This window comes from Alligator sinensis, unplaced genomic scaffold (genome assembly GCF_000455745.1).
Source record: "Alligator sinensis unplaced genomic scaffold, ASM45574v1 scaffold21_1, whole genome shotgun sequence".
Lineage (NCBI taxonomy): Eukaryota > Metazoa > Chordata > Crocodylia > Alligatoridae > Alligator > Alligator sinensis.
Genome location: NW_005842445.1, coordinates 874,004 through 887,019, shown reverse-complemented (window position 1 = coordinate 887,019; position 13,016 = coordinate 874,004). Strand labels below are relative to the sequence as shown.

General features: G+C 47.9%; 1 protein-coding gene across 4 annotated transcripts in view; it reads right to left on the bottom strand.

Moving 5' to 3' along the window:
- Nucleotides 1-2,076: 2,076 nt before the first annotated feature.
- The window catches only part of MGME1 (mitochondrial genome maintenance exonuclease 1), a 13,406-nt gene continuing 2,466 nt past the window's right edge, over nt 2,077-13,016 (bottom strand). For 2 of the 4 annotated variants that reach the window (XM_014523107.2, XM_025212114.1), the window contains 5 exons: nt 11,802-11,927; nt 8,507-9,122; nt 7,398-7,617; nt 6,748-6,880; nt 2,077-2,914 (listed from right to left, as the gene is read on the bottom strand). In XM_014523107.2, coding sequence (XP_014378593.1) covers nt 2,762-2,914; nt 6,748-6,880; nt 7,398-7,617; nt 8,507-9,038 — 1,038 coding nt within the window. In that variant the 5' untranslated portion in view covers nt 9,039-9,122; nt 11,802-11,927 and the 3' untranslated portion in view covers nt 2,077-2,761. The remainder of the gene's footprint in view (nt 2,915-6,747; nt 6,881-7,397; nt 7,618-8,506; nt 9,123-11,801; nt 11,928-13,016) is intronic. The other 2 variants (XM_006030442.3, XM_025212115.1) reach the window with 2 other exon arrangements.

The following is a 13,016-nucleotide window of genomic DNA, read 5'->3' as shown; positions in this document are numbered from 1 at the left end:
GTACATTATCCAACACAAATACCTCTTAGCACTGCTGCTTTCTACTTTCTCTGCACTGAGTTGTCTCTTTCTGTGTCCATCTCCATGATTCTTACTGCTTTACCCTTCCACACAATGTTGCCCAGCACCTTGTGCAGGGGCAGGCAATTATTTTGAGCGGAGGGCCGCTTACCCAGTTTTGGCAGGCTGTGGAGGGCCGCATGGGTAGCCCTGCCCCTTGACAGGTGCCCCACCCCCTGGTCACCATCTTGGTAACCAATGTCCCAGGGCCAGCACCAGTGGGAGTGGGGAGCTGACCCTGCTCCATAGAGCCCCTGCCGGCTGGGACCCTGCACTCCTGCCACCCTGCTCTGGACCCTGCTGGCTCTAGTCCCGGGACACCTGTGCGGGCCCTGTGCTCCCGCACCTGCTCACTCCCAGTGCCCCCCAGCCCCGCGGTACAGGCAGGGGGCAGCACACAGCCCCAACCCCCTGCTCGCCAGCAGGGAAGAAGCTGGTGCTGAGTGTGGGGAAAAGTGGCCCCTCACCCGCCCTGTGGCCTGGCACTCGAAGTCCACGCGGGGCTGTCCGGAGCAGGCACAGGCAGCCCCAGGTGGGCTGTGAGCAGCTGCAGCACAGGGCGCCGGGCATGGGGCGGGCGAGGGGCCACTTTTCCCCACGCTCAACACCAGCTTGTAACTGGGTTACAAGGTGGTGTTGAGTGTGGGGCGGGGGGGGGCTGTGTGGAAAGCAGCCCCTTGCCTGGCCCATGCCATACATCCCGCACTGCAGCCACTCGCAGCCTGCCTGGGGCTGCCTGTGCCTGCTCCGGACAACCCTGTGCAGGCTGCGAGCACCTGCAGCATGGGGTGCCGTCCACGGGGCTGGCGAGGGGCCACTTTTCTCCGCACAGGGAAGGAGCCCAGGGAAAGGCTGGGCGGGGGGGGGAGCGGCCTCTCCCCCGCCCCACACTTGGTGCCCCATGCTCCAGGAACAGGCACCTACATGTGGGCTGCAAGCAGCTGCAGCGCGGGGCACCGCATGGGTGGGGAGGGGTCACTTCTCCACACCCCCCCTGCTCCTTTCTTGCCCAGGGTCCCCCTCCCCTTACCTGAGCTTCCTGCACCCGGGTAGCCACTGGCCACATGCTCCCAGGCCAGAAGCCCCAGGCTGGGGCTCCTAGCTGGGGGGCAGGGTCGGGCCGCTTCCCCTGGGTCCTACTACCCTTGGTTCCTGTCATTTTTGACAGGAACCAAGGGCAGAGAAATATTAATTTTCCAAATTTTTTTAGGGGTCCCATGGGTTGGATGCATCCTGTGGGCTGTATTTTGCCCACCTCTGACTTTATGTATTTGAACTGCCACATCCACACTGCAAGTCTGACTGCCAGGAGATACTCGCAGAACAGAACTCCTGAAAATGTTAGCACAGTAACCCTGGGATAGCATCTAAATTTAATTTTTAGGCTTGCATGTTAGCCTTTCTACTGAATCTAATTCGATCTTGAGTAACCACCCAATTCTGAACCAGTCAATGACACTGGGAGTCTTGTTCCATTGCATAGTCTTCCTCATTGGTATGTGCTTTGGAGAAGTTGCAAATCAAATAGTATGGTTTTCTAGCTACAGATTTAAACTTCCTCAACAAAAACTGCTCAGACCTTTTCAGGTACTGGTCCTGGTAGCTAAGTTTTAGAATTATGGTTCAGTATATACATCTAATCCTGAGAGATTTTCAAAAAAGCGTCTTTGTAGGAGACAGAGGAAGCAAGGATATTAAACCAACTGGGAAAGCTGACGCACAGTTATAGTACAGCTGAAGCCAACAGGCTCTTTTCTCAACTGCCCAGGACAGGTTTGCAGTTTTTCAAATTGTATCAGCTGTCGCCTCACCTTGGTAAGCCATGATCCTGCCCACTGGGCCGCAGAGGTGGCTCCTGCCTGGAGCGCCATGCTCCTTTGGCCCCGCCCCTGACTTACTTGAAGAGAGCTACTCTCCACCACTGCTTGGCTGCCGTGTGCATGTGTGCATGCATATGTACATAGCACCCCTTGCCTCCGATCACCCTCCCTGTCGTCCCCCCCCCCTCGGCCCAAGCAGCCTGGAACTCTGCCAGCCTATAAGGGGAAATGTGGTTTCCCAGGTTTTTCTCCTTTCCTCAAGTTTAGGCCCCAACAGCCCTCTTCCCAAGGGGAGCCAGGGCCCCCACATACTTGGTGTCTACGCTATCAGCATCAAAGGGATGCTATTCACATAAAAAGACACATGTTGTGAAGAGACTCAATTCCTATGTTACCAGTACCTTGGAGACTGACAAAACCCAACATGTTTGAAATCCAGTCTGCTTTCACTATTTATGCCCTTTTTGTTCCTTGTTGCATTATCAAAGTGAAGAGAATACAATAAACAACAAAGTTAGTTTTGTCTGGATTCACAGTCAGTTTCACTTTCAGATACACTCTTCTGCAACAGTTGCTTAAACAAGCTTGTCTTTTGCTTCTATTCATTGTGAAAGGTATTCTACTGGTGTCAAGCTTTATAAATTGTGCTTCAAAATTTAAACAACAAAGTTTCATTTCTATTTATTTCAGTCCCCCATCATATCATCCTAAGATCCCTGTGGGGTAGGCACAAGTGATCCTCATTTTACAGATGGGGAAATGGGGACAGAGGTAATAAGTGATTTGCCCAGGGTGAAAGAGGGAGTCAGTGTCAGAGGTTTGGCTACAATCCAGGATATCCTGCTTCAGCTCCAAGTTCAGACTGGTTTTCGCTAAACTACTCAGCTCATGTCATCATTCTTTCTCTTCTCCCCATATTCTTCAAGGCGCAGCAGCCACTTAGTCCAATACTGAGAGCACAAGTCCATGTCCATGAAATGTGGATGTGCAGGGGAGCCATCTTTATAAGCCACCACAATAAGCCCACAGTTAACCTGTGATAAAAAACATGGCATCACCAGTTGTTCACTGTCAATATACATTTTCAGATGGCTGATCCAAAGGTTAAGCTGAACATGCACAAATGTAGATGCATGTAAAACTAAAATAAAAAACACTCATCTCAATGGCAATGTTATTTGCAATAAAGTTTTTGGGGCCAGTTTTCAAAGGTCCTGAGCACCCACAATTCCCACTGACTTCAATGGGCATTGGAGATACTCAGCAAACTCTCAGCATGAGGTCCTGTGGGCCTGTTGAGCACCACTGCTTTAATCTTTCTGCCCCACAGGCTGGATGGGCTGCGCCTGGTCCATTTCCTGGCCAGATCCAGCTGGTGGGGCCTTGATCCCACCACATGGGGGCGTGGCCCAACCTCAGCAAAGGTGGGGGGGGGTGGGGGGGGAGGGGATTTGGGAACTTGGCAGGTTGGGGGGTGGGCGGGGGGGGCGGCGCCCCTGCCGGGTTGGGGGGGGGGGGGGGGGGGGGGGGAGGGAATTTGGGAACTTGGCAGGTTGGGGGGTTGCTTTCCTGCAACCAAATATCCCAACCTGTGAGTAGCTCCGAGGCCTGGATGGGAGCATTTGGGCTATGGGCTGGGGGTTGAGCAATCCTATGATAGAGCATTTTGGACACTGGATAATCACCACTGACTTTTACATTTTGCCAGCAGAAATTCAAACAAAGGTCATTCAACAGAGCAGGAATACAGAAAGAGCGACTTCTGTATCTCCCAACATCTTTCAGGTTTGTGAAATGAAAAAAAAAAAACCCATAAAAAAAAATTAGCTGCAAGGAATGTTAAAGAGCTATTTTTAAGGAACAGCATCTTTTAGCTACTCCCTGTATTGCTTAGCGGAATATGTCTTGGTACCACACAGGTGCTCATTTTGACTGATTGGTTATTCTAGAATGGGGCTGAGCGGAGGGCCACTTCCTGAGTTTTGGCAAACCATCATTCCCTTGGCAGGTGCCCTGCTCCTTGACTGCCATCTTGGGACTGAAAGTCCTGCCCCCTAGCCCCTGACCTTCGCCACCAGAAATCCCTCCCCTTGCTCCCCAAAAGTACTCCTTTCAGCAAGGGGGTTTGCCATCTCAGACCCAGAAAAAGACCAAACTATATTTTAAAAATCAAACATGTACTACAACATTCATTAATTTCATGTCAAAAAAATATTTTTGTCCTGATTTACATGTGTTTATGTAGTATACACAGAGGTGATAGTATAATAGCTTAAAATGAATTCTTACTCTTGTATACTGTGGGTGGGTGGGGTATGGGGGAGAGTGTGGGTGTGTGTGGAGGGGTGGATAGGCGTGGGGGCCGTGGGGGTGTGTGTGTGGATGTCTGGACTGTGGTTGGGTATGGGGTTTGTGAGGGGCCTGTATGTGGGGGGAGGGTAGCTGGGGAAGGCTTTCCCCACAGTCCCCCCACAGCAGGCAGATCCTCAGCTAGTCCACCTCCAAGCCTGGGCTCTGTGCTCCTACCGCTCCTGGCCCTGGTACAGGCCCTGGACTCCTGCTCGTCACCACTTCCCAATCCCATCTGCTACTGCTGCCCTTCTCATGCTGCTTCCCTGTCCCCCACCCTCCCCACTCCGGCATCACATCGCAGCTGCATGGCCAAGACCGCAAGATGCAGCAGGAACTAGACTAACCCAGCTAGCATCGCACGGAGCCTGCTGAGAATCACGGGGGCCGGGCCGGTACCTGCTGAGTCCTGCAGCCTAGCACTAAAGCCAGGAACCCCCTGGTGCCAGTGGTGGCAGCTGCAGGCAGGAAAGCAGGGAAATGGCTGCAGCAGGTGGCAGAAGAGTGGCAGTGAATGGGTGTACAGAGTGCAATGACAGCTGGGCAGGAGCGCAAGGCCTGCACTGACAGCAGGGGCTCCAAGGTGGGGCACATGTTGGCAAGGGCTCTATGAAGCCAGGCTGGACTGTGCCAGCAGGGAGAGGAGGAAACCAGCCCAGCTCCATAGAGCCCCTGCTGGCTCAGACCTTGCTCTCCTGGCGCCCCACTATGGGCCCCCCCCCCGCCCCCCGCCTTCTGCAGCCATTTCCCTGCTCCCCGCCCCACCCACCTGCTACTCAGGGACCACATAGTTCCTGGCTGCATCGCTGGGATTGCAGGAGCTGGCCTGGCTCAGTCCTGAGGACTGGAGCAATTGCCCATGGTCCTTCCCTGAGTGCTTCCCCACCCACTCTTATCTGAATTTCCCTCTGGCGCAGGGAGCCAGGCCCCGCCTTCTGCAGCCATTTCCCTGCTCCCCGCCCCACCCACCTGCTACTCAGGGACCACATAGTTCCTGGCTGCATCGCTGGGATTGCAGGAGCTGGCCTGGCTCAGTCCTGAGGACTGGAGCAATTGCCCATGGTCCTTCCCTGAGTGCTTCCCCACCCACTCTTATCTGAATTTCCCTCTGGCGCAGGGAGCCAGGAACAGCCCCAGGCAGAGACGACTGTAGGTGGGTATGGGGCCTGAGGCAAATAAGCCTGTGCGAGGCCCCTTTAACACTATCGCAGGTTAGGGCCACAGCCGCTCTGCCCAGCTTTCACCCGATTCCGCAGGGCCCCCCAAAGCACGAGGCCTAGGGCAGATGCCCCAGTTCACCCTCCCCCTCCCCCACCAAAGGACGGCTTTAGCCCCAGGGTTCCAGACCAAAAACCTCTGCTAGGGAGAGGCTTCCAGCTGGGGGGGGGGAGGTGGGCTGGGGGCGGGGGCTGCCTTGCTGCTTAGTCTGGCTGCCAGCTCCCCCTGGGTCCTACTGCTGCTGACTCCTGTCATCTTTGACAGGCAGCCAGAGGCAGATAAATATTAATTTTCTAATTTTTTTAGGGGCCCTGTGGGCCAGATAGAATGATCTGGGAGGCCTGATCCAGCCTGCGGGCCATATTTTGCTTGCCCCTGTTCTAAAACAAGGGTGGTCAGCCTGTGGCATGGAAACAAGTAGCACAAGCAGTCTTTGTGTGTGGCACCTGACAGATCAGGGACAGGGCAGGAAGCCGAGGAAGAGATCAGGCAGGGAGCACAGGGCAGACAGAAGAATGGATTCGGCAGAAGGGGGACTGGAGTAGCATGTGGGGAGGGTGTAGGGCTAACTTGTGGCATGCTTGCCAAAAAGGTTGGACCCCACTTTCCCAGAAAATCCTCGACTGGGAGCAGCCTCTGGCATTTTCCTTCTGCTCATTTTTCCTCTTCAAGGGCTGACACAAGGAATTATAATCCTTCAGGCCAAATAGGACTGGATCTAGCATTAAAAGGAGCCTATAAACATACATCTCTTAGTCACCTGGTAAGGGAAAGGGAAGTGCCACCTCTTACTTCAGAAAAGGATGCAATTAAATGCTTGTCAACTGCAGAGGGAAAAAGACCCTCTCTAGAAGCTACTGGGGCAGGTGTTGTTATTCCCTGTCCCTGTTTGCATGTCCTCTCAACTATTTTTAGCACTTCCTACTTGCTTGCATGTGTCATTCAATCACGGAAAGCACAAGGGAGCAAGATTGATCTTTTTCTCCCTTTGTACTGGCCAGGCCTTGCATTTTTGTTGCGACTTGGCCTTCTGCTTCAGGGTTGGGCTTTCCAAAAGGACTGGACACTTATAGCTCTAAGTGACTCCAGTTCTTATGCCCCACTTCTGAAAATCAGGCTCTTAGCAATGAGGCAGCAAAGTGGAAGGCAGCATGCTCAGCAGTGATGATAGCAAAACCAGGTCAGGCTGGGACAGATTCTTGGCCCAAGTGTAGAAATCCTAACTACAGTTCTATACTGGAGAAGGGCAATAGCGATATGGCAACTCCTGCTCGTCTCAGCAGGCAGTCAGTCCACTAACCTGGAAGTCATAATTAGCATCATGGTTTATGGCTCCAACATAGGCTGCAATCTGTAACGGGTTGTCAAATGTGTTCCGTAGAAATGGCTTTGGTTTCTCCGATGTCTTCCAGTCAATCACACACAACTGGCCCCTGTACAATGTAGCAAGAGAAGGCAATATTTTATTTTATGTTAAATGACTATAATAAAATGACATGACACACAAACATGTTAGTCGCAAACATGTTTCTCCCAGCTCCCAGTGACAAAATGTTGTTTGTTATCACTTTGCTGGTGCCACCCAGAGGTCCTCTTCAGAAGAGATGGGTTAAGTCCAGGGGACCAAGTACTACCTATGCCTGCTGCAGTTCTGGAGGACGATATTTGGGGTCATGGAGTCTGTTCATGGGGATAGGCTGCTACAGTGATGGACTGAGCAGTCCTCCCGTTATCAGGACCTCTGGTTTCACATGCCTTTTTCCACTGTTTTGTTGCTGATTAGGTGCCCCCTCATCTCAGCAGTCTCTCCAACATCTCCCCACAAGTCCAATCAGCCTCCCAGCTACTGGTCCCCATGTCTATGAGCCATATAGTAACAAACAACCCTGACTAGCCTGCAAGCTATCACTTTGGACAATACTTCATTTTATACAAGAACACTCATCTCACCGATACTCAGCCACACAATCTACCAGGCCCAGATATTGAAGAGTCTCATGCTGGACAGCACTTTCAAGAGCTTTTACTCCACTCATATCTCTCAGGACATGTTGCACACTTTCCACGTAGCCAGAGACAATGGCATCTTCCAGCTCCTGCTGAGGGACCTCTATAGACTGACATATATATTCCAAGGCTGCATGAAAAAGCTTCCCTTGAAGGAGGATGTCTGAAAAACATGACAACAAAAACCATCTTTAAGACCCTACTCTTAATACACAACAGGCATGTCTACACAAGATGTTTACTGCGGAGCTGCCTAATTAGCTCTGCAGTAAAGTCTCCGCATCTACACCTGCAGCCCTATTAAGCCACAGTAAACTAATAAATGCCACCATAAATAAGTAGTTGTAAATACAACAAAGCAAAATCAGTTTTTCTGTTCAGCATAAATTCATGTATGTATTGTACCATTTACCTTGCTCTAGCTATAACAAAAATAATTAGCATCCCCATGGTTAGACATCTCAGCAGGCCTTTGCTGCTTTAGTTTTGATGCCTTTTCAGAAATCTGAAAACTTAATGGAAAGTTTTACATACTGAAGTCCATAACTGCAAAAACACTTCAGCATATAAACTAGGCCATATGGCTTTCCAAATGCTTGTTGATTCAGGGCACCCAGCAAGCCAATATATTGTAGCTAGAGCCCTAGGCCTATTAAGCTAGCTGGCGTATTTAGAGGAATTGGTCAGTGGGCACTGGAGTCTGCCTTCCAGTTCTGGATACATGGATACAAACATCAGAGTCTACCAAAATGTCATCTCCTACGATCCTAGAATTCTGAGCATCCTAAGACCCTCAGATAATTATTGTTAGGCTGGAAGATTACACCAACAACTTTATGCCCACACATGCAAAAAAGTATCACTAAAAGCATCTGCCATGTTCCACAGATATTTCCCACCTCACTTACCTCTTGCTGATTCTAGCAAGTACTACCACAAACAGTGGAGTGGAGTCTACAAGGAAAAGCATAGGAACCTTCAACTCTTATTCCACTCTGCCATTAAATACTGACCCAGCCCATCATTTTTATAACTGTTATAGTTAGACTTACTTTTGTTGTACTCTGCAAAACCATCTTCTCCAAGTTTCAGTATCATCTGCTGTTTCCACCTGTTCAGGTAAAAGGCCTGTTCTGCTGACATGGTCTGCTGAAGGATATTTGTCACACTGGGTATGCTGTGCTTTCCTAAACTAACTTTCAGTGGGAGCCTTGGGTCATCGGTTAGAGGTACAGTTTTCTTACTGGGATTTAATAGAGGGACCCAGTTCTTTGGAGTTTTTGCTTCAGCAGCCTTATCTGGAGCCCTGCATTTAATCACTGGTCCATATATCAAATTATCTTCTTTAAATAATGTTTCTGGGGTTCGAGGCCTATCTTTGAAAGACGTGACAGAGCGGTGCAGGTCCTCGTATTTTTTGCTAACCTGTTCGTAACCATCTTTCTTGTTGCTCTGGAGAGAGGTAGAGGTAACCAGAAAAGCATGTGGGACCTGTTTTTTACAAAAATGTTCTGTCAACAGCATTTTTTGTATCCCACATTTTCTGGTAAATAGCTGGAGTGATTTGATTCCACAAAGCTGCATTTGTATTGGGTAGGCTTACTGTTTTCTTTCTTCTATCAGGTACTTTCAAAACCTTCTATAACATCCAACTGTAGAAAAAAAATCCTGCCATTTGGAGAGTTATTGTAATTTATTATTAGGAAGGCATTGTCTCTCTCAAAAACGAAAACAAACAAAAGCTGCACTATATGCAGTCATGCATTCAAATAAACAGTAGTATAACATACTTTTGAGTTAAATGCTACAGTAACATGGAGAAGTCAAAGCAGATGCCAAGTGAAAATAAGAAAAATGGGAAAAGACATGCTTTCACCAAGACTTGCAATGAGATAGATCGAGAAGATTGCTGCAAGTGGCAGAAGCTGCAGTGGAAAAAAAAAGACTCTTTACAACAGGAACAGAAGCATTTGACTCCAGAAGGGGACACTTCTAATGGATGAGAAGAGAGAGAAACTGGTAAGTTGGGGAGGGAGAATGAAGCAAGACTTGAGAGAGAAGTTTGAGTGGATCTCTAAGTGAGAAGACAGGCTACAGCATTATGGACATGCTGGAACCTGGAGAGCCAAGACATGGAAAGCCCTAAAAGAAAGGAGATAAACGTGAAGCATTTGCATACTTTAAATACAAATTCGGGTGAACATGGATTTTTTTTGCAATTGAAAGTTGGATTTTTTTCCCTAGCCCAATGTTAAAAAATAGGCCTATTTAATTCTAACACATTCTAGCAAATTTCTCTAATAAGGGCTGCAGACCAGATTGTCTAGTTTATGGCCTGGCCTTTACACTGCATTTGCCATTTTAGACCCCAATCCTGCAAACATATGCATGTGTTTAGATTTTAGGCATGTGAATGGCTGCACTGAAATAAAAAGGATTCCCATGGCACTTGAAGTTACTTGCAAAGAAAACATACAGGTGATGCATGTCACAGGCTGTCACCAGCCTTTGTTCTTGAAACATTCTGGCATTTTTTTTTTTTCACTGAATGTCCCATACAGTGCTGCAAGCACTGTCCAAATATTAGGCACTTTGGACACAAAAAGGCAAAGGCTCCAATCTTACAAGCGATTCTAGGCAAGCAAATCCTTATACTAATGTAGCCCACCAATGACAACAACAGGACTCTCTTCAGGTGCAGGCTGCATCACAGGACAATTTGCAAGGCTGGGACCAAACATACAGCTCTACAGATAGAACAATCCCAATGACAAAGGGGCAGGAACTTATTCAGCCGCATTAAGAGCTACTTGTATGCACAATTTATCATTGTGAGACTTGCTAGTGATTTTAGCATTATATAGTGAGTCATGCCAGAGAGAATACAAGTTGTTCCATCCCAGAAGTGTTTGCATTTTTTTATAGTTCAAAGTTGCTTTTCATGATGACATAACATCTAATTTGCAAGCCAAATTCATTTACTGGCTGTCTAATTCATTTAGTGAATGGGATTTTTTTCGTTCTGCGCAAAAGTGAGGTACGTTATAAGGAACCCTTTCTAACCATTTTGAAAATGAAAATGTGCATTTTCTCTTTTTTAATCAGTATACTGTACAGCAGGAAGACAATATACAAGCAGATCCACTTAAAAAAAAGGTTTCAGCTAAATCCAGTTGTATTTGTCCTTTTTCAGTGTGCAGCAATGGGAAACTGACACAGATTTTGCTTTAAGCATGTTGACATTCAGACTCCTGCCAAGTTCACTTCACTGCTCACACACAAGAATCAAGCAGTCAGGTGAAGCAGGGAAGAGCAGATCAATCAATTTAAACCATTTTATCATGATGACGAGGTGTGCAAGGGCTGCCACCAATAAATCAGTCAAGTGTACTGGACAGTTTCACAGTAGCAATGGGTTAGAATGGTTTTGTGCAGCTGGCTAAATTCTGGCCAGTTCATCTCTCACTGAAATTAAGTGAGGAATACACCTCTTGAGCAAAACCTAAAATAAAGATCAATTCTGCATTAGTTTTTATTTTGAATCAACAGCAACATGTCATCCAATACAGTCTTACTCTTTACACAATACAGAGGCTGCCCACTTTCTATTCAGCAAGAAACCTGTGATGTTTTTCATAGTGCATGAGGAAGTACTTATCATCAAAACCAATTTTATTTCAGGACTTTCAAATCCTTCTTAGATTATACTTATACTTCCTTATACTTATATAAGCCTTATGCGAGCCTTATACTTCCTGGTCTCTATTGCCAGCTTAGTCTTAACAAATTCTTTGTGAAAAAGTTTTCTGTGTCTTCTCTTTACTATAATCAAATATATGTCCACTTGCGTGAAGTTTCTCTAAGGGGATTTAAAGCAATTGGTTCTTTCCCAAAGGCATTCTAAGTCCCCTCTTATGTTCTGAGTGCAGTTTATTTTGTTCTTTTTTAAAACATAATTATGCCCCGTCTCTGACTGGGACTGGTTACCTGACAGAATTTGTCATTGGCTGGATAAGGAGTAAGGAGCAATGTGGGCAAATTATGACAGAGGCATACATTCTGAAAACTATTTGGATTTACTACCTGCTACATGAGATAAGAAGTGGCAAAGGTAGAAAACTGCTACCTTAGGAAGGTCAGATTTGTTACGAGAAGCAATTTGTTTCAGGGAGCTAAAGCTTCATCACAAAAAGTATCTGTTGTCCTGAGGGGTGTACCTACACATTAAGTTATTCAAGAGTAAGTGGGTGAATCTAAACTAGAAAACAGTACTCTTCTTCTGGAATCAGAGAATCCCACATGGAATTATTCAGGAACAGCTATTTTGATTTAAAGCTTACAACTGACCTTGCTTCAGAATAATTTTCATGGCTGGAAGATTTTGCTCATACCATCAGCCTTGTTTGAGGGTTTGCAGCAAGTCGGTAGCTTTCAAGCTACTATGCCTTTGTTAGCTGACCTCAAGTGGGTGACCTACAGAAGATAAAAAGCCTTACTTATCCTGCGAACTAAATACGGCTGTTTTTCATGGGTGCATATTCAATAGCTTGAATTTCATGCATTGCGCAATGGTGAGGGTTGTGTGTAAAGAACCCAGGATTCACTTGTCAAAGAAAAGCTTGATACCAGGGGTGGGCAAAATGGCAGGTCTGGCTGGCAGCCCATTTCCCAGCAATCCCTGCCCACGTCACTGCAGCCAGTTTCCATGGAGACCACAGTAGTGGTGGCATCGTGACAGTGTGAGGCCGGGGTTTCCATTGAGACCAGCCCCAGTGGTGCTGGTAGGGTGCGCAGCTGGACAGGGAGCTGCCCCGGGGCTGGCATCTTGTAGTGGTGACAGTGCGGTCTGGAACCAGGGCAGAGCCACGGTCTGCTGCCTGAATGCCCCTGCCTGAGATGTGCGGACAGTGGATAGCAGTCCTGCCCAGCTCCAGACCATGTGGTCACTGCTGCCAGATCTCAACCCTGGAGCAGCTCCCTTCCCAGCTGTGCACCCAACTAGAGCTGCTGGGTCGGGTCTCCATGGAAACCCTGGCCCTGTGGTGCTGCTGCTCCCGGGGTCTCCATGGAAACCGGCCACAGCAACACAAGCAGGGGCTGCTGGGAAAGAGAGTCTGCCATGGGCCTGATCCAGCCCATGGGCTGGACTTTGCCCACTCCTGCTCTATACTCATTACCAGGGATCCTGGTTTTCCCTGATTAAAAAAAATCCCCAATTTTCTAATTAAAAAAAAGTAACCCAAAATCCAGTTTCTTCCGTGATTAAACTGAAATGCCACTAATATATGGATACATACATAGGGGCGTTTCATTTTGATCATGGAAAAATATGAATTTTGGGTTAATTTTTTTAAATCAGAGAAAACCAGGACCCTGCTTATTACTAAGACTAGAATTTAGGGGGAAATTTCAAAGGAGGTAGTGAAATAAAACAACATTCGCAAAGGTTTCTGAGGATACTTGCTGCTTTCTTACAGCAGCTATAAACCCTGCTCAAAACATTACCCCCCCCACAACAAACAAAAAACCGCCCAACTAGGTGCCAAGGCTCCACTCCTTCCC